The sequence below is a fragment of the Apteryx mantelli genome, chromosome 30 (genome assembly GCF_036417845.1).
Source record: "Apteryx mantelli isolate bAptMan1 chromosome 30, bAptMan1.hap1, whole genome shotgun sequence".
Classification (NCBI taxonomy): domain Eukaryota; kingdom Metazoa; phylum Chordata; class Aves; order Apterygiformes; family Apterygidae; genus Apteryx; species Apteryx mantelli.
In genome coordinates, this window is record NC_090007.1 from 253,987 (window position 1) to 275,935 (window position 21,949).

The 21,949-nt window shown below is 59.4% G+C and overlaps 1 protein-coding gene across 8 annotated transcripts; it reads left to right on the forward strand.

The window, feature by feature from the left end:
• The first annotated feature begins 890 nt into the window (after positions 1-890).
• TLE2 (TLE family member 2, transcriptional corepressor) lies at positions 891-21,166 on the forward strand. 8 transcript variants are annotated; one of them, XM_067312925.1, is made up of 20 exons: positions 891-1,444; positions 1,765-1,862; positions 2,644-2,707; positions 3,790-3,834; positions 6,007-6,069; positions 6,307-6,381; positions 6,871-7,063; positions 9,392-9,408; positions 12,771-13,070; positions 13,585-13,629; positions 14,953-15,093; positions 16,222-16,363; positions 17,642-17,802; positions 18,226-18,302; positions 18,667-18,916; positions 19,133-19,380; positions 19,631-19,778; positions 19,881-20,031; positions 20,183-20,259; positions 20,404-21,166. In XM_067312925.1, the coding sequence occupies exons 1-20, from the start codon at positions 1,421-1,423 to the stop codon at positions 20,509-20,511; spliced, it is 2,427 nt and encodes an 808-aa protein (XP_067169026.1). In that variant the 5' UTR covers positions 891-1,420; the 3' UTR covers positions 20,512-21,166. The 8 variants fall into 8 exon arrangements, with proteins under 8 accessions (XP_067169026.1, XP_067169025.1, XP_067169028.1 ...); XM_067312924.1 differs by lacking the exon at positions 891-1,444 and adding an exon at positions 1,521-1,550; XM_067312927.1 differs by lacking the exon at positions 891-1,444 and adding an exon at positions 1,521-1,550 and having other exon boundaries at positions 12,969-13,070.
• The last annotated feature ends 783 nt before the right edge of the window (positions 21,167-21,949 follow it).

Here is a 21,949-nt window from a genome sequence, read left to right on the forward strand (position 1 = left end):
TTCGCTCGCCTCTGATTAGCCATCCCGCGCCGTGACGTCAGGGACCCATGTGGGATCGGCGCGCGAAGATTGGCCAGCGCCCCGCGCTGCGGCGGCCAATGGCAGACGCGGCCCCCTCGGCGCGGCCCAGGAGGCGGTTTAAGGTGGATCGGGGGCGCCATGGCGGCCGCGAGGGGGTCGGGTTGTCCCGTCCGGGTCCGTGGCGGCACTGGCCGCCCCCGGCCCGCAGCCCCCGGCTCCTGTCTGCGCCCCGGGCCGGGCCCGTCATCGCGGTGCTGGGGCGGCTGCCTCGGGGCCGGGGCCGGGGCCGGAGCCGGCGGGAGTTCCCGGAGCGAGGCCGGGCTGGCAGAGCGGGGCCGGGGCGGCAGCGGCCCCGGTGGTCGTCCTGCGGGGGCGGCGCGGACCCGTGCTAGGAGCCCTCCTCCCCCCCCCAGGGCGCCCGGTTTGGCCCCGCGAGCAGCGCCTGTGGGGCCGGTGTCCCCGGGCCCCATCGGGGCGGCTCCGGGCCGCGGCCTCCCCCGGCGCCGCGGGAAGCTCCGGGCACAGCGGGGCTGCCCGGTCCCCGCTGCCCTGCCCGGTTCCCCCTCTCCGCTGCCCCCGTCCCGGTCCCGCTGCCCTTCCCGATCCCCGCTGCCCTGCTCGGTCCCGGTGCCCCCTTCCCGGTCCCCGCTGCCCTTCCCGGTCCCGATGCCCCCTTCCCGGTCCCCACTGCCCTTCCCGGTCCCCACTGCCCTTCCCGGTCCCGGTGCCCCCTGCCCGGTCTCGCTGCCCGTCCCGGTGCCCCCTGCCCGGTGCCCGGTGCCCGTCCCGGTCCCCGCTGCCCTGCTCGGTGCCCGCTGCCCGTCCCGATCCCCGCTGCCCTGCTCGGTCCCAGTGCCCCCGTCCCGGTCCCCGCTGCCCTTCCCGGTCGCGGTGCCCCCTGCCCGGTCTCGCTGCCCGTCCCGGTCCCCGCTGCCCGTCCCGGTGCCGCTGCCCTGCCCGGTTCCCCCTCGCCGGTGCCGGTGCCCTGCCCTCCTGTGCGCGGCGCGGGCGGCCCCGCCGCCGTGTCCTGCGGGAACGAGCCACCTTAAGCGGTGCCGGGGGACGGCGCTCCTCGCCGGGCCGGGCCGGGCCGGGCCGGGCCGTGCGGGAGGCGGTTGTCGCTCTGGCCCGGACGCCGCCGAGCCCGGCCAGCTCCTGCGCTGCCCGCCGGTCCTGCCTCTTATTTCCGTGTCTTTCCTGTTTTTTCTCGCCGTGCTCCAGGACCCGCTTCCAGCCAGCCGAGCCCAGCCGCCCCGGCCCCCATGGGGAGCACGCGGAGACCCCGCTGCTGCCGCCGCGGAGAAGCCCCCTCCGCCCGCCGGCCCGGCGGCAACGGGCTGCACCCCGCCTGATCCGCGCGCCTCCGCCGTGGCGGGGCCGGGGGGGCCGGCGCCGCAGGATGTACCCGGGGGGACGGCACCCGGTGAGTACCGGGGGGGACGGCGCCGCAGGATGTACCCGGGGGGACGGCACCCGGTGAGTACCGGGGGGGACGGCGCCGCAGGATGTACCCGGGGGGACGGCACCCGGTGAGTACCGGGGGGGACGGCGCCCGGTGAGTACCGGGGGGGCCGGCGCCGCAGGATGTACCCGGGGGGACGGCGCCCGGTGAGTACCGGGGGGGCCGGCGCCGCAGGATGTACCCGGGGGGACGGCGCCCGGTGAGTACCGGGGGGGACGGCGCGGGAGCCGCGGCCGCGCCGGGCAGCCCTCAGCAGCCGCCCGGGCGCCTTCTCTCCCCAGACTCCCCTCCAGGCCGGGCAGCCCTTCAAGTTCTCGATTTTGGAGATCTGTGACCGGATTAAGGAGGAATTTCAGTTCCTGCAGGCTCAGTATCACAGGTGAGGGGGGGGCAGGGGACCGGGGCTGCGGAGGGAGGGAGGGAGGGAGCGAGCGAGCGGCAGGGTCAGGAGAGGGGCAAGGATGAGGGTCCTGGTCTGGCCTGGGGCATGGGGCTGGGTGCGGGGAGGAGACGGCGTGGGGGCAGGAGGGGGCCGGGGAGGCCAGCTGGGGCTGGGGCAGAGACGTGGTGTCCGCAGAAGGGAGTGAAGTGGGGGCTAGGGGTACGAGGAAAAGAGGGTCCAGGTAAAGGAGGAGGACGGGGGCCAAACTAAGGGGTGTGCTAGGGGCAGGAGATGGAGAAAGGGGTCTCAGTAAAGGGGTGATTAGGGCGGACAGGAAGAGGGGTCTAGCCTGAGGGGCAGAGCAAGGCTGTGAATTGGGGTGCCAGGTCCTGAGGGGGGTCCCAAGGTTTGTTTCCGCGGGCCAAGCTGGGTGTGGGGAGGCGTGGAGGGGACAACCGTGCAGTGGAGCTGGAGCGCTGGTGGGCTGAGATGGACCGGCCCTGAGGGGAGCAGGGGCTGCATGGGCAGCACATGGCACAGCCCCATGGGTCCAGGTCCCTCCGGAGGCACCAAGGACAAGGAAGGCAGCAGCAGTCAGGGATGGGCATGCGACACCCTTGCGGTGCCGGTGCTGTGTGACTCTGGGGCAGAGATGGAGAGTGGGGGAGAAAGGTAGGAGAAGAGCCAAGCTTTCCGAGACCTGAAGTGTGGGTGGGCATGGGGGGGACAGGGCAGGAGATGTAGGTCCGTGAATGGAAACCGTGGATCCTCTTTGCAGCCTGAAACTGGAATGTGAGAAGCTGGTGAGTGAGAAGACGGAGATGCAGAGACATTATGTCATGGTGAGCCACCCCTCCGCTGTCCCCCAGGCCCCCAGAGCATCCTCGACCCCTAGCCTTCCCGGCGAGGTCCCGAGGCCGGAGCTCCTCTCAGTCGCTTGCCCAGCTGAGACGCCAGCTTCTGTGGGCCACCACCGCTGAGTGGATACCTGGCCTCGGGGGTTGTCCTGGGGCTGGGGGCATGAGTTAGGAAGGAGTTAATCTTTATTCCTAGCAACGGCTGGCTCTTCTGCTGATGTCTGCTGCCATGCTTGATGCTGTTTGAGCTCAGGAATCATGCCATAGGTTTTTATAGTTTTTTTCTTTTTTATTTTCTTTTTTTTCCTCTTTTTGTGTTTGGCCTCTTAAAGATAAAGGTCTCCTTCCTCCTCCCTGTCTCTCTCCCAAGAGAGGATGTCTTGGAAGTGATACCCTGAGGCTGGTGTTTTGGATGGGAGAGGAAACTGCCTTTAAAAAGAGCAGGGCAGGACTCCCTCTGCAGTGGCCAGTGTGGTGTTAATAGCTTACCGGCTGGCACTATCCTGTGCCAGGCTCCTGCTGGGCAGCCTTGGGCAGGAGGAGGGGTAGCACTGCTGGCAGGAAGCTAGGAAGGTGGGAACTGGAGAACTGGAGTAACATTACCTCTCCTTCAGCATCTGACATTACCGGCCCCTCTAGGGGAAGGGGGAAAGACAAATTATCCCCCCTCCCAACAGCAAACAGACCTAAACCTGGGCAGCCCCATCCCCTGGGTGATGGCAGCCCTATTCCTGAGGCCAGAGGGGTGTCAGTTTATACTAATGCAGAAACTAGGGTGTAATCATCATGTGCGTTAAACAGTCTACACCTTGGTGGCACCCCAGCTCATCCCAGGCGCTGGTTGGAGCTCATGGTGTGATGAGTTTGGGCAGGCGTCAGCCCATCACTTTCTGCTCAGCTGTTTCCCTGGACTCAAGCTGGTGGGAGCAGGGACCCGCAGCAGCAGGGTTCTGCTAGAGGAAGTTTGACGGGGGAAGCAGAGATGGACTGGATATTAAACCCTGGCTGTAATGGGCCAATTGCTCGGGGCAAATCCTAACCAGGCTGCACTGTGATTTTCCTTTCAGTATTATGAAATGTCCTATGGGCTGAACATTGAAATGCACAAGCAGGTGAGTGAGCTGGGGTCTGTGGCAGTGGCAGGGGGAGAGCTTGGTGCTGGGACACTCTGTTGGAAAACAATCTCCCTTCTCCCCGTGTCCCTGTTACCGGCATGGCAGACCTAGCGTAGCTGTGGATGAGGGACTGCTTTGCAAAGGGGTTGAGCAATTGTCAGGACATGGGGTATTGAGTTCTGGTAGACACCTCAGGCAGAACCTCCTCCCTGTGATCCCAAAGCACCTCAAAGTCTGGCCTTGCGTCCTGCAGTCCCTGTGCGCGTACCTGCCAGCAATGGTTCCCTGGGGCCCCAGACGCAGGAGGGAGTGTGGAGGAAACAGCAGGAGCTGGAGCCCAGAGGCGAATGGATTGCCTTGCTTTTCTGTCTTTCTTTCTGTCTTTCTTTCTGTCTTTCTTTCTGTCTTTCTTTCTGTCTTTCTTTCTGTCTTTCTTTCTGTCTTTCTTTCTGTCTTTCTTTCTGTCTTTCTTTCTGTCTTTCATCCCTTTTTCCTTTCCTGAAGCCAGAGGAGTGTTTTCACCCTTCCCTGGTTCCCCTTTTGTTCCAGCGTTAATTTGCTTTCCCTCTTCAGATTTATCAATCTAGTCATCACGGGCTCTCTGCCAGGGAAATTAGTTTGGACCAATGCCTGACAAAGTGGCAAGTCAACTGCCATATTCCTCCAGCTGGCTCAGCCCCTCCGAGTTTGCTCCTTTTGTTAGCAGGGAGGGCTGCAGGGCCCTTCAGCACGTTCCTGCTGTCCCCACGCGCTCCCAGCTCTGGTGGGACCAGGATCCAGGGGTGGCCTGAGCTGCAGGGGACCCAGGGGCTCTCCCGACACAGGACAGGGGGGCGGACAGCTGAGCGCTTGGAGAGGGGCAGCCAGGGCCCGGCATGCCTGCTCCTGTTCCCAGCTGCGGGGCACTACGAGGCACCAGGACAGGATCTCTGACTCCCGGTCCTTGCTACCGCGTGGTGCACGCAGCAGCAGGCTGGATCGGTGGGGGACGGGGTGTCTGGGGGGACGGGCGCGGGCCGTGCTGTCCCCCGCCCCGCAGCAGGGAGCTGTGTGGCTTTGAGAGTCAGGTAAACGTCCCCTTTGTTCTTTGCCGGCTTTGTGCATGGTTTGACCTCTCTGCAATGCTGTCAGAGATTGTAGAAACCCGAGATGAAAAAGCACCTCAGAGCAGCCAGTCGCTTCGCTGGCGAGTGCCGAGTGCCGGGGGGATTTGCAGCGTGGGTGACAGGTTCTCCCTGGGAGACACAGGTTTGTTTTGGAGCGGCCGGCTGGGAAGCTGCAGCAGCTTCCCTTGGGAAGGGCCCTTGTCCCAGGGAGGGATTCAGCCGGGCTCACTGGTACCGTAGGTGAGGACAGGGCGCACCTGGCTTCTCTGCGTTTCCCTTGCTGCCATTTGCTGGGGAGGGGGCAGGTAAATCGCAGTGCCCCGAACCTCAGTGTCCCTCTCTGTAAGCAGCCGTTGGAGCTGCCTGGTCGGCCGGGGTGTTTTTGAGGGGGTGGGAAGCACGAGCTCCTGATCCGGCCAGGGCTGGGAAGGGCAGAGCAGGTATCATCATTGGTGCTGTGCAGGGCTTGCTGGGAAGATCCAGAAGAGATGGGGGGTGGGGAGAGGAAGCTGAATTAATTTGTGTGAAACCCCCCCGCCTTGTTTTCCCCATGGCTTTCAGTTCAATGCTTGGGGAGAGGGAAAGCGGCATAGCAGTGGCCCGTTGCCAGTGTTCGTAGCTCTGCTCTCCTCCTTCCCTACCAGCCTGCCCGCTGGCTACAAGAGCAGCAGCCCACAAAGCCAAGATGGGTTTGGGCTGAGCAAAGCCAGCTGGGCTTTAAAAGGGCTGACAGCTCAGAGCCTGGCTTGGCCTGGATCCACAGAGGGATTTAGGAGTCAGATTCCCTCCTGTGTGCCCAGGGGAACCTGACAGTCTGGGAGGGTCCCAGAGCCCTGGGCAGAGTCCTCGCTTGGCAGGAGCTTGGGAAATCCCAGCAGGGATAGAGAGGCAGCGTGAGGATTTACGCTGAGCCGGATGCAGGGTGGTGAGCGCTTAACTCCCCGGAGCTCAGTGCATCTGCAGGATGTTTGGCTGTCCTCCTCCCTACCCGGCGGGGGGGGGCGGGATGGGGTTCAGAGCCCTCCCACCCCACTGCAGCAGTGATACCTGCCTCCTCTTTCAGGCAGAGATTGTCAAGAGACTGAGTGCCATCTGCGCCCAGATTATACCCTTCCTGACGCAGGAGGTAAGAGGGGGCATGCGCCGGACTGCTTGGGCTTCTCCGGAGGCCCTTGGGAAAGGGGGAACCAGGATCCAGCCTGAAGAAAGGGAGGTTCAGGGAGGGAAAACCTCTGTACCTGGACTGGAGGAAGGGAGGTACTGACTGTGCATCCCTGGGCCGTAGCACAGCTGGGTGCAGGGTCAGGGCCACGTGACATCTGCGGCCGCAAGCACTGCGTAATGCCCAGGCTTTTCCTCCTAGCACCAGCAGCAGGTTCTGCAGGCAGTGGAGCGGGCCAAGCAGGTGACCATGGGGGAACTCAACAGCATCGTTGGGGTGAGTTGCCCTGCCGGGCCAGGGAGTGAGGGCTCTTCCCTGCTCCACTGCGAATTTGGACTGCACAGTGTAACAATGGGAGAAGCCAAGGTCTTTCTACCCTGACAAGCTTGGGATGGTCTGCTGTGGCGATTAGGGTTTACCACTGCATAACGAAGAAGGCAGACAGCCTCTGGGAGCCTCCCTGGCCCCAGCCATGCCGACCTGAGCAGGGGAGAGCGATGGGCTGGGCTTGTCTGTCATGTTTTGGGGGTTGCATCCCCTGACTTGTGTAGGGGGTGCTCTAGGTGCTGCATGGGGGAAAGGGCAAGGGATGGGACTAAAACAGTGCGGCCTTGACAGCTCTGCTCCCCTCCTTGTCCTTCGTGTCGCGTCTCATCCCATCGCGCTTTGCATTGCACTTCATGCAGACAGCTCTGGGGTGTGGGCACAACTGGCGTGCGGCTGTCTCCTCCCAGGACCCAGGACCATTTGCTCTTTCTCTTTCAGCAGCAGCAGCTTCAGCACCTCTCCCACCACGCACCCCCCATCCCGCTGACCCCCCACCCCTCCAGCATGCAGCCATCTAGCCTGACGGGGGTCGGCAGCGCCTCGGGGCTCCTGGCCCTCTCGGGGGCACTTATGGCGCAGTCGCAGCTCGCTGCCAAGGAGGACAGAGTGCTCCAGGATGGGGAGAACAGAGGTAAGGGGATGAAATGCAGCTGGATTAACGCTTCGAAGGCTGGCTGGATCAGGGTCAGGCAGAAGTCCCAGAGGTGGCCAGGCAGCACCAGGGGGATCCTGCTCCCAGCTCTGCCCCTTTCCCAGGGCTCCTCAATGTGTGGCAGCTGTTCCCTGGGGCCAGGGGGAGCGGCAGGCACAGCAAATGACAGATCCAGCTAATTAAATATCTGCAGCCCCGAGAGGTTGGCTCTATTTTTGACCAAAGGAACAGCTGCCATGCAGCGATGATTCCAGAGAGCTCGTGGCAGTGTAGGGGGCGGCTGCGTGCGCACCCCAAGCGCTGGGCCCCAGGGCTCTGGGTGCACACGTGCACATGGGCCTTCTGCCTCCCCGGGGTATTTTCAGCGTTGTGCTCCCCCTGCAAGAGACAGCTGGTGGGTGCGAGCTCCCCACTGCAGAGAAACCCTCTCAGTTTGCACCGAGGTTCTCAGGCACTCATCTGATGCTGGAAGCTGAGACTTTAAGGGAAAACACCTTACTGTTGCAAGCCCCTGGTAGAAACTGTGGGAGACACGGGGCTGTGGCAAGGAATTTAGAAAGCTTTATTGCATATGCAGTGCCTCGCAGATAGCAGTAATCCCTCATCCTTCTGGGTGCCTCCTCCTATCAGGATCACAAAGTGCTTTACAAACATCATCAATATTTAATCATCGTTAAATCAGTTCTGTGAATGTTACTGGCAGGCTTGGGCCAAATTAATAGCAACACCCAGCTTTGCTGGTGGCTTGTTGTTCTTGAAGCTTTTTCTGAAGGAGGAGCCACTCTGAGCTCAAGTCACCTTCTACAGAGTGCAGGCGTCAGGTATTTTTGCTGAGGGGCAAACTGAGGCACAGACAGGGCTCCAAGCCCTGCACAGCAGGATGGGTCCTTGGACTAGAAACAGGCAGTAAAATTTAGCAGCCTTAGTGATCCTGCTCCGCAGACTCCTCTGGGGAAGGTGCTGGTGGCTCATCACGGTCCCTGATGTGGGGTCTGGAAGTGCTACTGTAACAGGACACAATGGTGGCAGGGAAACTGGTCACTAGAGGGGTTTGCTTCGTTTTCTTAATGATCTGGTTTTGCTTGTAAGATCTAAAGGTGGTAAAAATAGCATCAGGAAATTGTCCATGTATGCACACGTCTGCTTTGCATCCTTGCACACAGGTGTGTGCAGTTTTAATTCTGTCAGTGTTTCTTTAAGGATGGCCTTCCCCAAAGGAGAAAAACAAACTCCAGAAAGAGGATAAAAGCAGGCTATGCTGTGCCTTCCTTAACCCTTCGAGACCCAGGCAGCCTCTGGTGAATGCTTTCAGAGTCAGCTTGCATGGTGCTGGTCCTTGGGTGGGAAAAAGCAGTCTGACTGGCATCCAGTCAGGGCAGAGGGCACACAGACACCCGCATTGATTCCTCCTTAAAAAAATCAGTGAAATGCTACATATGGTTTAGGTTAATCCTTGGTGCCCCCCTAGTTAGCCAGAGCAGGTGTGGATCAAACTGAGCCAGCACTGAAGTGATAATCCCGGGCACCCGGCCCCTCTCCCCCCTTCCCTCCTGCTTTGTGCTGACCAGAGTCCTGCAGCAGCCGCACACATTAAGAGTCCGGCATCCCCTGATACCCTCCTGCCTCATTCCTGAACATCTGTCCTCCTGCCAGCAGAGACTGGGACCCATATATCCTCTCTAAATGCTGATGTGATCATTAGGAGTGAAAAGCCACTGGGGAGCAATGCAAGACCCCAGCTGATAACCCGGTGCGTAGGTTTGTGAGCAAATGCCTGACGCTCCTTCCCTGAGCTCAGGGAGATGGAGCTGTTTTTTTGTGTGCTGCATGTGAAAAAGCCTTGATCAAAGAGTCTCTAAGAAGGGCTTTTTAGCATAGCTTCCTAGAGAAATGGGATGGGTGTGATTCATGAGGCCTCAGCTAGCTAGTCTGCTTGTCGCTTCTTAATAACTTTGGAACCCATTGGCTAGTTCCAGCCAAGAAATTTCAAAGCTCTAATGAGTTTCTTGGAAGTAGGTGGCTGGATAGATTCCTCCCTGCTTCCCTGAGAAAGACCAGTGTGCTCACCTCCTATTAGACATCAGAGAATCCACACAGCATCTGGGCAAAGTGGGAAATAGGGTGTCATTTTTCAGCCTGGGTCCCTCTGTCTCCTCTGGTTTTATGCTGCACTGCCCCTCCTTTTCCTTCCCCCCTCTGCAGTTTGAGCATAGCCACGGCATTAACAGCCTCTTCTTTTTTCCTTCCTTCTTCTTTGCCACCGTGGATGTTCCCGGATGCTTTCCTCTCCTGCTGCCTGGACACCAGAGCACACCCCGAGCCGGGTAAGTTGCACCAACAGACCTGGCTTTGGCCAAGCTGGTGGCGTGAACAGGCCTTCTGGAAACGTGGGTGGGTGGCATGGCTTTTCCTTCACAAGGTCTTGGGCTGCTCTGCGAGCCTGCCAGCCCCCTTGAGTGTCACTTAGAGCATCTCCAGGGTGTTCTAAGAGATATTTTGCTAATGTGCATGGTCCTGCTCCCCTAACCCTCTCGGGACTTGCAGGACATTTGCCCTAGATTTCCTGGTCCAGAGGCAGGGAAGCAGAGCTAGTTCAGAGCCCTCCATGCTGGTGTCAGTTCCTGGAAAGACCTTTGTGCTGCTAGAGAGAATCTGGGTCCTGGGGTGGCCGTGGCAGGGAGGATCCAAGGGAAGAGATGGGCTGCATTTTATGGTGACCCCATGCTCAGCGCCTGAGGGCTGGCAGCACGGGGCTGGCACAGGGGCTGCATGTTCTGGAGGTGCCTGCAGCCAGCTCCCTTTGCAAGCACTCGCAGTAGGATTTCCAGGAATGTTTTGTTTCCTGACCTTTGGAAGTAAACAGCCCAGAGATAGCGGAGCTGCCCTTCTCTTTTTGGTGGCAGCCTGAGAGGCCGTGCTTCAGTACAAAGGGAGGGAGTGGCAGGGACTGGGGTTTCGTTTCTGCATGGCACCATGTCATTTCATGGGGCTCCTCAGGGGAGGATCAGCTGAAGGTGGGCAGGCAGCTTTGCAGGCAGAGCAGCTCCATGTTGTTCTCTTGAGAGCTGTACACCATGGCCCAGACACTCTGCTCCCGTTCTGCCGAAGGCCTTCAGGTTACAGTGGTCCAGTGGCGGCTTCTGCTGTGTGGGCTCCTTTCTTCTTTCTCCCTCCCCAACTTGGTGCCTGAAGACAGGAGACATCTCTCCCTAACACTGTAGGTCAACTTTCCAGGCTGTTTGCGTTTGCACACAAGGTGATTAGGGCAGCTGGCTCCCAGGACTGGCCTTCCCCTGGGTGCTGAGTTTGTAAGGGCTCAGCATGCCAAGAAGGAAAGGACAAGCCATTGAGTTGCAGGGGGGTGGGATGGAGAGAGGGGCTGGGTTCTTAGTCCCCTTCTGCCTCTGGAGACCCCAGGCTGAGGCCAGCTCTGCTCTCTCCAGAGGGCAGCACATGGGTCCTCACTTGAGGCTGGACCTAGGCTCGGGGTTGGAGGAACCCAGCTGGAGTTTTGGAGGAGAGGAGGGCAGCTAAGGGGAACATACATGTGTAGAGGGATATAGGGGAGAATCTGAGCAGAGAAAACAAGATAAAGTGTTCTGCTCATCGTAACCCCCCATCCCTTTGCTGTGCTGCCTCGGGTGGGCTGTGTGTGCATTGAGGAGGGAGCCGGGCAGGTTTGTAGCTGAAGGTGCTGGGCCAGCTTGACTCAGAGACTCTTTGCTGATGCGAGTATCTAAAGGTCAAGCGCTGCTCCCAAAATAGCTAGTTCTGTCCTTTTTGAGAGTTTCCAGTTTAGCAAACAGGCTGAACAGGTCTCCTTACCTAAGCCCAGCAATGCCAGTTCCTCCCCAGCCCTTGGCTGCATTCTCTGTTTTTAATGTCCCCCAACCTTGTCAGGAGTCCCAAAGCAGTGACTCCCAGTTGGCTCCAGTAAGCTGGAGCTACAGCTCAGGGCACAGGCAGGGGAAGGAAGGGTTAACTAGCCCCTCCACTGGGGAGCAATTGACATTGATCTTCATAAGCTTGCAGTCAGGTGACAGAGGGAGATAGAGAAATGGTCGCCCTATTGCATCTGAGATAGACCAGGCTATCTCCTCCAGGGACCACCCCAGGGGACGGGACCCTTCTTTTTTGCTCTGTGGTTGTATGTGGCAAGGTTCCTGATTCCTCTGTAAATGACCACATCGGTGCCCTGGGATGGAGCATTTTCTTCCTAACTGCTAGCATCAACAGCGCTGCAAAGTAGTCCTTGGGAGGGCTGGGGAGCTGCACCCTGGAAATGGCAGCAGCCCCTGACACCCCGCATGCTTTGAAAAGCAAGGCCGGTTTTGGAGGTGGGCCCCGGAGCAGAGCAGGCAGATCCTCCTCTCCCATAACCCAGCATCGATCTGGTGTTCCTCTGGTTTGTATGCTGGTGCCATGGGACCAGGCCCCCAAGCGCGCGCGCGCTGATGTGCATGAAAGAGAGCAGGAGTGCGTGGGCGGGCTGGTGGGTGGGCAGGAACCACTTGATTGTATTATCATCCAAGGAAACAGCCGAGGAGGGGGGAGGGAAGGGATTTAAGACACCCCCGCGGTTTTTGGCACAATCTGCCCTCGGCGGGAAGCGGGCTGGAACACACTGGGGCGGAGGGTGAGGAAGGGGGAAGAGGCATTCATCTCTGCTCTGCCCCCATCCTGCTTTCTCCAAGCCCCGCTGACTCCTGCAGCGTCAGGGTTAAGGCAAAGTAAACATTCAGGCTCCAATGGGGATTTTCCACTCCCGCCATGCCTTATTATCTCCCGAAGGGGCGGATCTGCTCTCCAGTCCAGGGGCTGGGGAGCCTGCGTTGTTCAGCTCTCGGTTTCATGTAGCCCTGTGTGCAAACAGCTCGGTCAGGGCATGGCTGCGACGGGCATGGCTGTGACGTCTTGTCCTCTCTCCTGTCCCGCTCAAACGCTCCTTCCTCGCAGAGTGGTTCACAGCAGGGCTTATCTGTCAGCTGGGGCTGTTGCTCCCGTTGCCCACTCCTTTGCTCTGGCGAAGCTGGGAAGTGTGTGGCCCTGCCTGGCTCGCAGCAAGACGTCTGGCTTTGCGGTTTTGGGCATGGTTTTGTTTTCTCTCTCTTCCCTCTGCCAGCCAGCCCACCTGCCTGGGAAGTGCTTTGCCGTGGCTGAGGCAGTGCCAGGCTGATGGACTGGCCGCGCTCCCTCCATGGAGGGGATGGGGCATGGGTCCTGGCCGGCTTCCAGCGGAGGAGGGTGGTGGGAAAGGGTGAGAGCAGCTCCCTTTGGAGACATCCCAGGGGCAGGCCAGGAAAGGGAGGTGACGTTGCCAAGTCTCTGAGCACCTTATAAATACGAACGGAGCTGAACCTCGCTGCCTGCTGCCCACAATAGGAGATTGTCCATCTGCAGTTGGGGCAGCTGACCCACGGAGACAGTCCCCATCCTCCTTCCCTCCTCCCTACCCCATCGGGGCTGAATGGGTGAACTTGGGCTGGAACCCAGCCTGGAGGCACCTGCCCCAGCCTTGCTTAAACCACCAAACTAAAGCCCATCTCTGCCCCCAGGTAAATGTGCATCTTCGAGGACTCTTAGCCAAGGGCTCACAGGAGGCCAGTAAGGGGATGCCAGAGGTATCTGCACCTCTGCAGGGAGAGAGTAATTCCTCCCCCTTTTGCTCTGGCATCCCTTCGACCAGGGGAAGGGGACCCCTGCCTCCCAAAGCAGCTGTGGCACAGGTTGTACAAATAGCTGGCTGGATTCTGGACGCTGGCTGGGAAGCAGCCAACAGCACCGGAAGGACTCTTCTAGAGAGGAAACATGTTTGGCACTGCTTTGCGGCCCGTCTGCTCTCCCCTCCAGCTCACTCGCCTTCCTCTTCCCCCCTCCGGCTCAGAGTGTTTCTGCTTCCCCTCCGGAGAGCCTGCAGGACGAGGAGCGGATGGGCAGCACAGGCCTGAAGCGGAAACGGGAAGAAAAGGACCTGCCTGGGCATTATGTGAGTGCAGCCACAGAGCATGGCCATGGGAGATGGGAAGGGTCCTGGAGGTGGCAAGGGAGTCTCTGTGCCTGCCCCTTCCTGGGGGTGAAGAGGCAGAAGTGGAGAATGTCCCCGTGTGGTTGCCCTGCAGACTGCACCACCAAGTGAGCTGGAGCAGCTTCTCTGGGGTAGCCAGAGCATGGTCTGGCCAAACACCCCAGCTCGGGTTAGGGGTGGAGTGACTGTGCACAAGGAAAGGCCCAGCAGCCTCAAGGGCCGGAGGGGGAAAGGGCAGTAATCCTGCAAAAGTAAATAAACAAAATGAAGGGCCCCCACCCCCGAGGAGACCCCTCAAGCCAGAGGGTTGGAGTTGCTGCCTGCAGGACGTGATGTCTGTCCCCAAGATCCGATGCATGGTGGGGGAAAGGGGGTCTCTGTGCTGGCTGGGGGGGCCCATGAGGCAGAGCCCAGAGTTGGTTCCAGTCTCTCCCACTCTTGACTGAGCCTTTATGGGTTTCTCTCTTCCTTGCAGGACAGTGATGGGGACAAGAGTGACTACAACCTTGTGGTGGATGAGGTGAGCCCAGACCCTTATGGGCACACTTAAGCCTTGCAGGATATCAGGCTCAAGCTGCAGTCAGCAGGTTTAGGACTCTGGTTCCTGAGTTTTGGGGCTCAGCAGGTTCCTGGTCTCTGCTATGGGGCAGGAGTGGCTGGCAAGGACACATGCCAGCCCTGTGATGTGCTCCTGCTGGCCAAGGCAGTGCTCTGGGCTGAAGGTTGTGCCAGCCAGGGCTCAGCTTTGCCATCCTTAGACTTGGCTCTGTTTTGCAATCCCATTTCACCCTTCTCCTGCAGCATCCCATATGGGGAATCTGATAAGCTGGGATGAAAGCCCCAGGGAGGTGGGTTTGCTGCTGGTACCACACGCACGTGAAAGTGGCAGGAGCAAGCAGGTGGAGAAGTTGCAGCACCCCGTCTTGTCCTGGCCCTGCCAGTCCCCATCCTGGGCAGTCACCTACAGTGCCTTGTCTAAAAGAAACCTTTGCTTTAAAACACTCTGAGCCCATGAGTGTGTCTAGACTGCAGCGGGTACACTGAATTTCAGTCCCTCCCAAGCAAACTGTCAGGCCCTTCTGGTGCAGCCTTCTCCGGCCACCAAGGCAGATACAACAGCACTTTATCCCAGCCCAGCTATTCTTGGCAGAGATGATGTTTTTGGGGACATCCCTTTTATCCCCTGGAAGACTAGGGGGAGGGAAAACACATATGCCATTTTCTCCTCCTGCCACTTTCCCAAGAAAATACAAGCCCTGAAAGGAACATCAGCTGGGATTTCTGCAGAAAACGACACTTATAAAAACTGCTCGTTGGTGTAATTACAGTGATAAAAATCACAGACCTAATTGAACGGTTATGGGAGTGCAAGAGCTGATGGGTGGCCTTGCCTCTGAAATGCTGGCAAGGGGCTGCTGAGGGGCCCATCCTGGGTCTCTGGGGGCCCTGGGAGGTTAACTGGTCACCTTCCTTCTGCTAAAGGCACCTGTGGCTACCAGCGTGCTGTGAATCTGTCGTCACCACTAATTTTGTTCGGGGGGGGGAAAAGGCCAGGAAAGATGGTTTCTCATCCAGGGGACTGAGGAGCGAAGTGGGGGCCCTTTAGCAGATGCTTCTCTTCAAGGCTGTTGAGGCAGCAGCAGGGTGGCGAGCGACAGGGCGAATAGCTCACCCAGCAGGCAGGAGGGAAGGAGGAGGGAGCCTGGGGTCCCTGCTCAGCTTGAGGCCCAGGGGGGTTGCGCTCTTGGGGGACCTGCCTGGCCGTCAGCTGCCCCTACCTGTCCCCGCATGGAGGGATGCAGATCCCGCTGCCCTGAGGATGGTCCTTGTGCTTCGTCCCCAGGATCCGCCCTCGGAGCCCGGCAGCCCTGGCCGTGCACCCAGTGCCCGGCTGCCCCCAGCCCGCCGGGACATGCCCGAAAGCCCTGCCTCGCTCGCCTCCAGCCGCAGCACGACCCCCCTCAAGCCCAAGGACCAAAGTCCGGTAAGGAGGAGCCGTGGTGCAGGGCGGCGAGGGGCAGCGGCACCCCACCGTGAGCCGAGCCCTGGGGTCTGCCACAGCCCACGAGCTGGGCAAGCAGATCCCTCCCTCTTCAATACCGCGGGGCTGGTGCCTCGTGTCGGGTTTCCCGGGGCCAGGAGCAGAGGTCAGTGCCTTCGGAAGAGAGGTTAATCATCTGGTAAGCGAAGGCCTGGCTCTGCAGGTATTTTCCATCTGGCTGCCTGCAGAATTCCCCAGAGCTTCTCTGAGCTCTGTGTGATCGATTTTTCTTTTTTCTTTTTTTCTTTTTTTTTTTTCCCCTTCTTCCTTGCCAAGCACCAGCCCAATTCTCAGATTGAAACATCAGCGTGCGGGAAGTGGGGGAGGGAAGGCTCTGTCACGCCGCAGCCTTGCTGGCCCGGCAGGGGCTTGGAGGATTCATCCCTCGCCAGCCCTGGGGTCAGGAGCCGGCTACAGGCCATAGGGAGCAGCGGGCTGCTTCTCCCCAGGACAATCGGATTAGAGCAGACAAAGCGCCCTGAGCAATCTGCCAGCACAGCACGTTGCTTTTCTGTTATTAATTTTTTTTTTTTCCTTTGCTGGTGTCGACAAAATCCCCAGGCAGAAAAAAAAGGGAAGAAATAGGAGAGGCAAGAAAAAAGACAGGCATGAAATAGCTGTGGAGATCTGAGAGATGGGATGTGACCAGCTTCCCAGGCCTTCCCCCATCCTGCTCCTGTGCAAGGCTGAACCGGGGATGGTGTCTGCCCAGCACAGGGCATTTTGCAGGAGCGGGAGCAGGCTTTGCCGCAGGTCCCATGGGATCTCCTCTGGGGCAGCAGGGTGCTCACGCAGGTCTGGACTGGGGGGTGACCTGGCCACCGAAGAGGGGTGCTGGATCCCGTGTTTGCGTCTGAGGGGGAAATGTGGGGCAGCTCTTGCCCGCTGGAAGGGAGCGAGGGGCGAGAGGAGAGAGGCCGAGGGTGCAGGACTCCTGGGTCCCAGGTGTAGCCACCCCTCTGGGCACGCTGCCTTTCTGTGCCCTGGGGGCCGCAGCTCCTCGCGTCCCTCCGGGACTGGCTGGCGGCACCGCAGCCTTGCTGCTGCCACGGCTCTGCCTTTGCCTTCCAGAACGACCTCTCAGCCAGTGCTCTGGCCTCCAAGTGCGCCGGGTCCTCCCCTTCCCGGGACTCCCTCACGCCCGGCCCCGGGCCCAGCTCAGCCTCCCATCTCCGGCCGCCTCCCGCCAAGCCGCCTGCCACAGACACCATCAGTGAGTTCCCGGCCGTGGTGATGGAGGGGAGGAGTTGCTCTCCTCTCCTGCAGGTGTTGCTCTGCAGCTGGTTAGACTGGGGCGAGAGGGATGGCGGGACACTTTCACCCCATCTGCGCAGGGAGCAGTTTTGCTTCACATAAGCCACTGTATTGACCACAGCAAATGTGCATCTGTGTGAAGCTGTTGTGTAGCTGTATGTTTCAGTTCTCTAAATGCTGAAGCTTTTGTGCTGGGCTCAGACCCACCAAACACTTTGTGTGGATGTAGGAACTCTTGGCTACAGGAATTCAGAGGGGCAGATGTTTTTTCTGGATGTCATCATTTTTCTTAGGCAGGTTGTCGTTGTGTTGCTGTGTGAAGCTGCGTGCTTCAGGGCCTCGGCTGCAGGGGTTGAGAAGGATGTCCCGGTGCCTCCACCAGCACACAGGATGCAGGAGGCCAGGATGTGGTTCCTGGTCGGTCTCCCTGTGTAGCTGGGGATCTCTGTAGCAATGGGGTCTTGCATGTGCTCGGTGTTGCAAAGATCCCGGGTGAGATCCAGGTGACCCAGGAATCTGTGTGAACAGCTGCATCATTTTGAAAGCAACAAGGAGGGGGGGGTGAGAGCTAAAGTGGTGGTCTTTGTGGTGGCTAATCTTGGCCTGGTCACACCCCCTTTCGCTGCCTCAGTTTCCTTAAGAAACTTTGGGAAAGGCAGGTGGGGACAGCTCTCAGGAACAGCTTGACCATGACCAGAAGGTGAGAGGAGAGGACAGATAGCACAAGGGAGAAATTGAGCCAAACTGGAGATGCTAAGCCCTTGTCTGGGCTAGAAAATTACAGAGGTTTAGCAAAAATTGAATTGGAATTGATTTCAATAAACCAGCAAAGCCCTGGAGGTAAAGCCACTTAGCCATCAACCGCAGGTAATTCGGCCTGGCCAAGATGATTGAAAAGGGCTTGGCAAAGGAGGTCAGGGTTGTTGTGGGTTAGTGGCTGGCTGGTCCATGGTGCACCCTTTGGAGGGGGACGGAGCCCTTTCCTCCACGTGCCTGGGTCTGCGTCCCCTGTCCAGGATTGCTGGGACTGGGGGCTGCCCCTCCCCTTTGGTTTCTACAGCCCCATGCATCACCCATGTCTTGGCAGTAACCTGCCCACCCTCCTCCTTATCCTCCGGCTTGTGCCAGGCTTGTCTGGCCTTGTGTCGAGGGGACGGGTCGATGCCAGGTGCCCTTTCCCCCCCCAGTGAAGCTCTCGCACTCATCAGGGTCCGTGAACAGGTCTCTCCTTGCGCAGCTCTCCGCAGCCCGCTGAGCGTGTCCAGCCCCTACACATCCTCCTTTGGGATGGTGCCTCACGCCACCCTCAATGGCGAGCTCACGGCCCCCAGCATGTATATGGGCATCCACCTCTCTCCGCAAGTTAGCAGCACTGTGATGTACGGACGGTCCCCGATGGTAAGTTGCTGAGGGGCTGGCCCAGGCCACCAGCACGTGCTGTTTCTGCTGCCTGCCCCATGCTGTCCTGAACATGTTCTGTCCCATGTGTACAATACCTGCATTTCTGCAATGAGCTTGACTGAATCCATAGGGAAGGGCTCCCTTCTGGAGGCAGCCTGGGCTTTGGGGGCAAGTGGAAGCTGTGAAGCTCTCTGAGAAGCCTCCAGCAGTTTCCATCAGTGTGTAGTGCTCTTGTTGACTGGGAGCCCCTTTTGGCCCTTGTCACTTGAATGTGGGAGGACACAGCAAGCAGGGACCTTCTGCAGAGCAGTTTGAGCCCTGTCCTGGTGTGTGTGGAAGAAAAGGCACGTGCCTGCCTTCATGCCCCCTCTCTTGGGGACCTTGGCATTTCACCCATCTTGCTCCCTTTGCTTTGTACAGGTGGCTTTCGAGTCTCACCCTCACCTGAGGGCTTCCTCAATGTCCTCTTCACTCTCCACCATCCCTGGAGGAAAACCGTAAGTGTGGCCAAACTTGCAGGCTGCAGGGAAGGTGGGAAAGTGGCCAAGCGGGCCAGTGTGTGCCAGGTGCAGGGGTCTCCTCCCCCCCCCCCCCCCAATGACCCATTTTGGAGCCTGTGGGACATGGCGAGGCCTGGCTGGAGTTTCTCTCCACCTCTGCGTCCAATTCTGTCCTTTCATATCTGGGCTTCAGTTTAGTGACATTTGATGCTCACAAGGAGATGGTTGATTGCATCCCTCATTAGCCAGACTGCCCCAAAAACCCTCCACCTGGCTCTGGAATGGTTCGTGGGAGAAACTGGCTCTTCCACTCAGGTTTCATGCAGGGATTTCTCTGTTCTCCTGTCTGCTTCCTTTCCAGCGCCTACTCCTTCCACATCAGCGCTGATGGGCAGATGCAGCCGGTGCCTTTCCCGCCCGACGCCCTCATCGGCTCCGGCATCCCCCGCCACGCACGGCAGCTCCACACCCTGACCCATGGCGAGGTGGTCTGTGCCGTCACCATCAGCAGCTCCACGCAACATGTCTACACAGGGGGCAAGGGCTGCGTGAAGGTGTGGGACGTGGGGCAGCCAGGCACCAAGACGGCCGTGGCGCAACTGGACTGCTTGGTAAGGAGGGAGAACAGAAAGATGCTTTGTGGAGTTGGGAAGAGGAATATGTCCCTGTTACACTGGGTAACAGGGGTACCCAGGTACCCTGTACGCAAGGGTACGGGGTAGAGGCTCTTTTCGTCTCTGTGATGAGAAAAGGATGTTGTTCTCCCATGCCCTGGGCACTGATCAGCTCCTTCTCCACTTGCCCCCTTCACTGTAATCCCAAATTAGAACCGGGACAACTACATCCGCTCCTGCAAGCTGCTCCCCGATGGCCGCAGCCTCATCGTGGGGGGGGAGGCCAGCACCCTGTCCATCTGGGACCTGGCCGCCCCCACGCCCCGCATCAAGGCCGAGCTCACCTCCTCCGCGCCTGCCTGCTATGCCCTAGCCATCAGCCCCGACGCCAAGGTCTGCTTCTCCTGCTGCAGCGACGGCAACATCGTGGTGTGGGACCTGCAGAACCAGACCATGGTGAGGTGAGCCCCGGGCAGGGGAATGGGGGAGGGATGCTGGCTTCTGGGAGTTTGGGGCACTTCTTTTTTTTTAGATCGGGGAGCTCTGTGAAGGTGGTCTTCCTGCTCCATCTCTGTCCCTGTGGTCCACCCTGGCCACGGGATGCAGCAGGGATCTCCAGCTCTCCTAGCTGCCAAGGCGCTGCCCTGGCCCCAGCTGGGCTCCGCAGCTCTGACTGCCGCGTGCTCGCGTGCTCGGTCCCCTCTTTCCCAGGCAGTTTCAAGGCCACACGGACGGCGCGAGCTGCATCGATATCTCTAACTACGGCACCAAGCTGTGGACAGGGGGGCTGGACAACACGGTGCGGTGCTGGGACCTGCGGGAAGGCCGTCAGCTGCAGCAGCATGACTTCAGCTCGCAGGTAGGGGCGGGGGCTGGCCGGGACCGTCGCGAGGCTGGCCGGGACCGTCGCGAGGCTGGCCGGTCCCCAGGGTGCTGGTGCCTGATGTGGCCTTCTCCCCAGATCTTCTCCCTGGGGTACTGCCCCACGGGCGAGTGGCTCGCCGTCGGCATGGAGAGCAGCAATGTGGAGATCCTGCATGTGACCAAACCAGAGAAATACCAGCTGCACCTCCATGACAGCTGCGTCCTGTCCCTCAAATTTGCCTCCTGCGGTAGGAGAGCCATTTTTCTGCTGTGGCTGTGTAGACATTGGAGCAGGGTGACTGTGTGCAGCCCCCTACCAGCTTGGTCTCTAGGGTTCCCCAGTGCTCAGACCCCCTGGATGGTGTCCGAAACACTGAGCCACTTTGTCTTTTGCCACAGGGAAATGGTTTGTGAGCACAGGGAAGGACAACTTGCTGAATGCCTGGCGGACACCCTATGGAGCCAGCATATTCCAGGTGAGGCAGGTCCTGTTGTGAGCAGGGCACGTATTTGGGGGTGGGGGGGGGGGAGGGGTGCTTAGTCCATCAGTATGAAGGACCCTTGGTCCATCAGGGTCCCTGCGCCCAGCTCTGCCCTCAGCCTGTCTCTCTCATTTTCAGTCCAAAGAGTCCTCATCTGTGCTGAGCTGCGACATCTCCATCAATGACAAGTTCATCGTTACAGGCTCTGGAGACAAGAAAGCCACAGTGTATGAGGTGGTGTACTGAGGACCCCGACTGGCACCATCCCTTGTCCATCAGGGAAGGAGCCAGGCTTTGCCAACGCCACCTCAGACTGGCAGCGCTGCTCCTGCTGCTGACGGAGGCCTCCCAGTTCAGTGCATGGCAGCAGCTGGCGGTGCTGCTGGAGCAGCTCATCTACAGACCTGCTCTCGCGCACTCTCTCTCCCCCCCCCCCGCCATTTCTCTCCTTTCAGCAGTTAAAAAAAAAAAAAAAAAAAGACCCAGGGGACCTACACACCTTGCTACCCCTTTCCCAGATTTCTGCCTTACTTAGATCAGAGGATGGAGGGAGCGAACTGGGAGCTCCTGGGGTTCGGGATCCTGGAGCTTGTTGTGCGCAGGCATCTGCCTGGGGTGGGAGGGAGTATGGGGGGGGGGGGGGGCTGGTCCCCATGGCTTTGCACCCCAGGGACTCTCTGACCCTCAGCCCCAGAGTCATGAAGGAGAGGTGATGAGCCAGCGGAGCTGGACAAGGCCATCAGTGACTGAGAAAGGCCAGGGCCTGGTGTTGCTCCCAAATTACTGCTACTGAGTTAATGACACCAATTTTCTGCTGCAGAAACAGCTGTAAATTCTCATCAGTAAAGAAATGTATTTAACAGTGTTTTCAATCCCTTACTAATAAAAAGGAGTAAAAGAATGATTGGCCTGGTGGTGGTGTGGGGGCTAATTGTATTGCAGGAGCCATGGAAACCAAGCCCAGAGGACCCAACCCATCCAGGACAGAGATCATCCGAAACATCTGCAGGGAGATGCTCCAGCAGGAGGAACGGCTGCAGGTATCAGGCAGGGCGCTGGGAGCAGGGCACCTTTAGCTGAGGGGTTGGGGGCGGGGGGGGGGAAACGCACCCATGAGAGGGTTGCGTAAATCCAGCAGCACTGGCCTGAGCACAAAGCGACGGTGGCGGCAGCAGCCTGAACATCTTTCTCATGGCTGTCTGGCAGGACATGAGCTCTCGGCGGTGGCAGAGCTGGGTTCCCAATGGCGTTGACCTGCCACTGCACTAGGGCCCCAGCCGGCTGATTGCACAGGCTCTTAGCAAGAGAGCCTACTCCCCCCCCCCCCCCAGCAGGTCTGGCTGAAATCCAGACAGATAAGCTAACGATGACGGCTCGCATCTCATTTCCTTAGAAAACCACTTCCCCAAGTGGTGACCTCTTCCCCCACACCCAGCAGCGCAACAGCAAGGGGAGCAGAGGTTCAGGGAATGGCATCTTGCCGTGCAGCCGCTGACATCTGTTCTCCCCTTCACCGCCACCCTTGTGCTCAGCACCCGCGTGCCGAGTTCAGCATTCCTCAGCACCGGGGAGCTCCACCACTGGATTTCTCTCCAGGAGGAGCAGAGCAGAAGACAAATGCATCTCTAAGCAGAGCAAATGCAGGTACACAGCCAAAATGCCCTGCCTGCAGCACAGCGCAGCC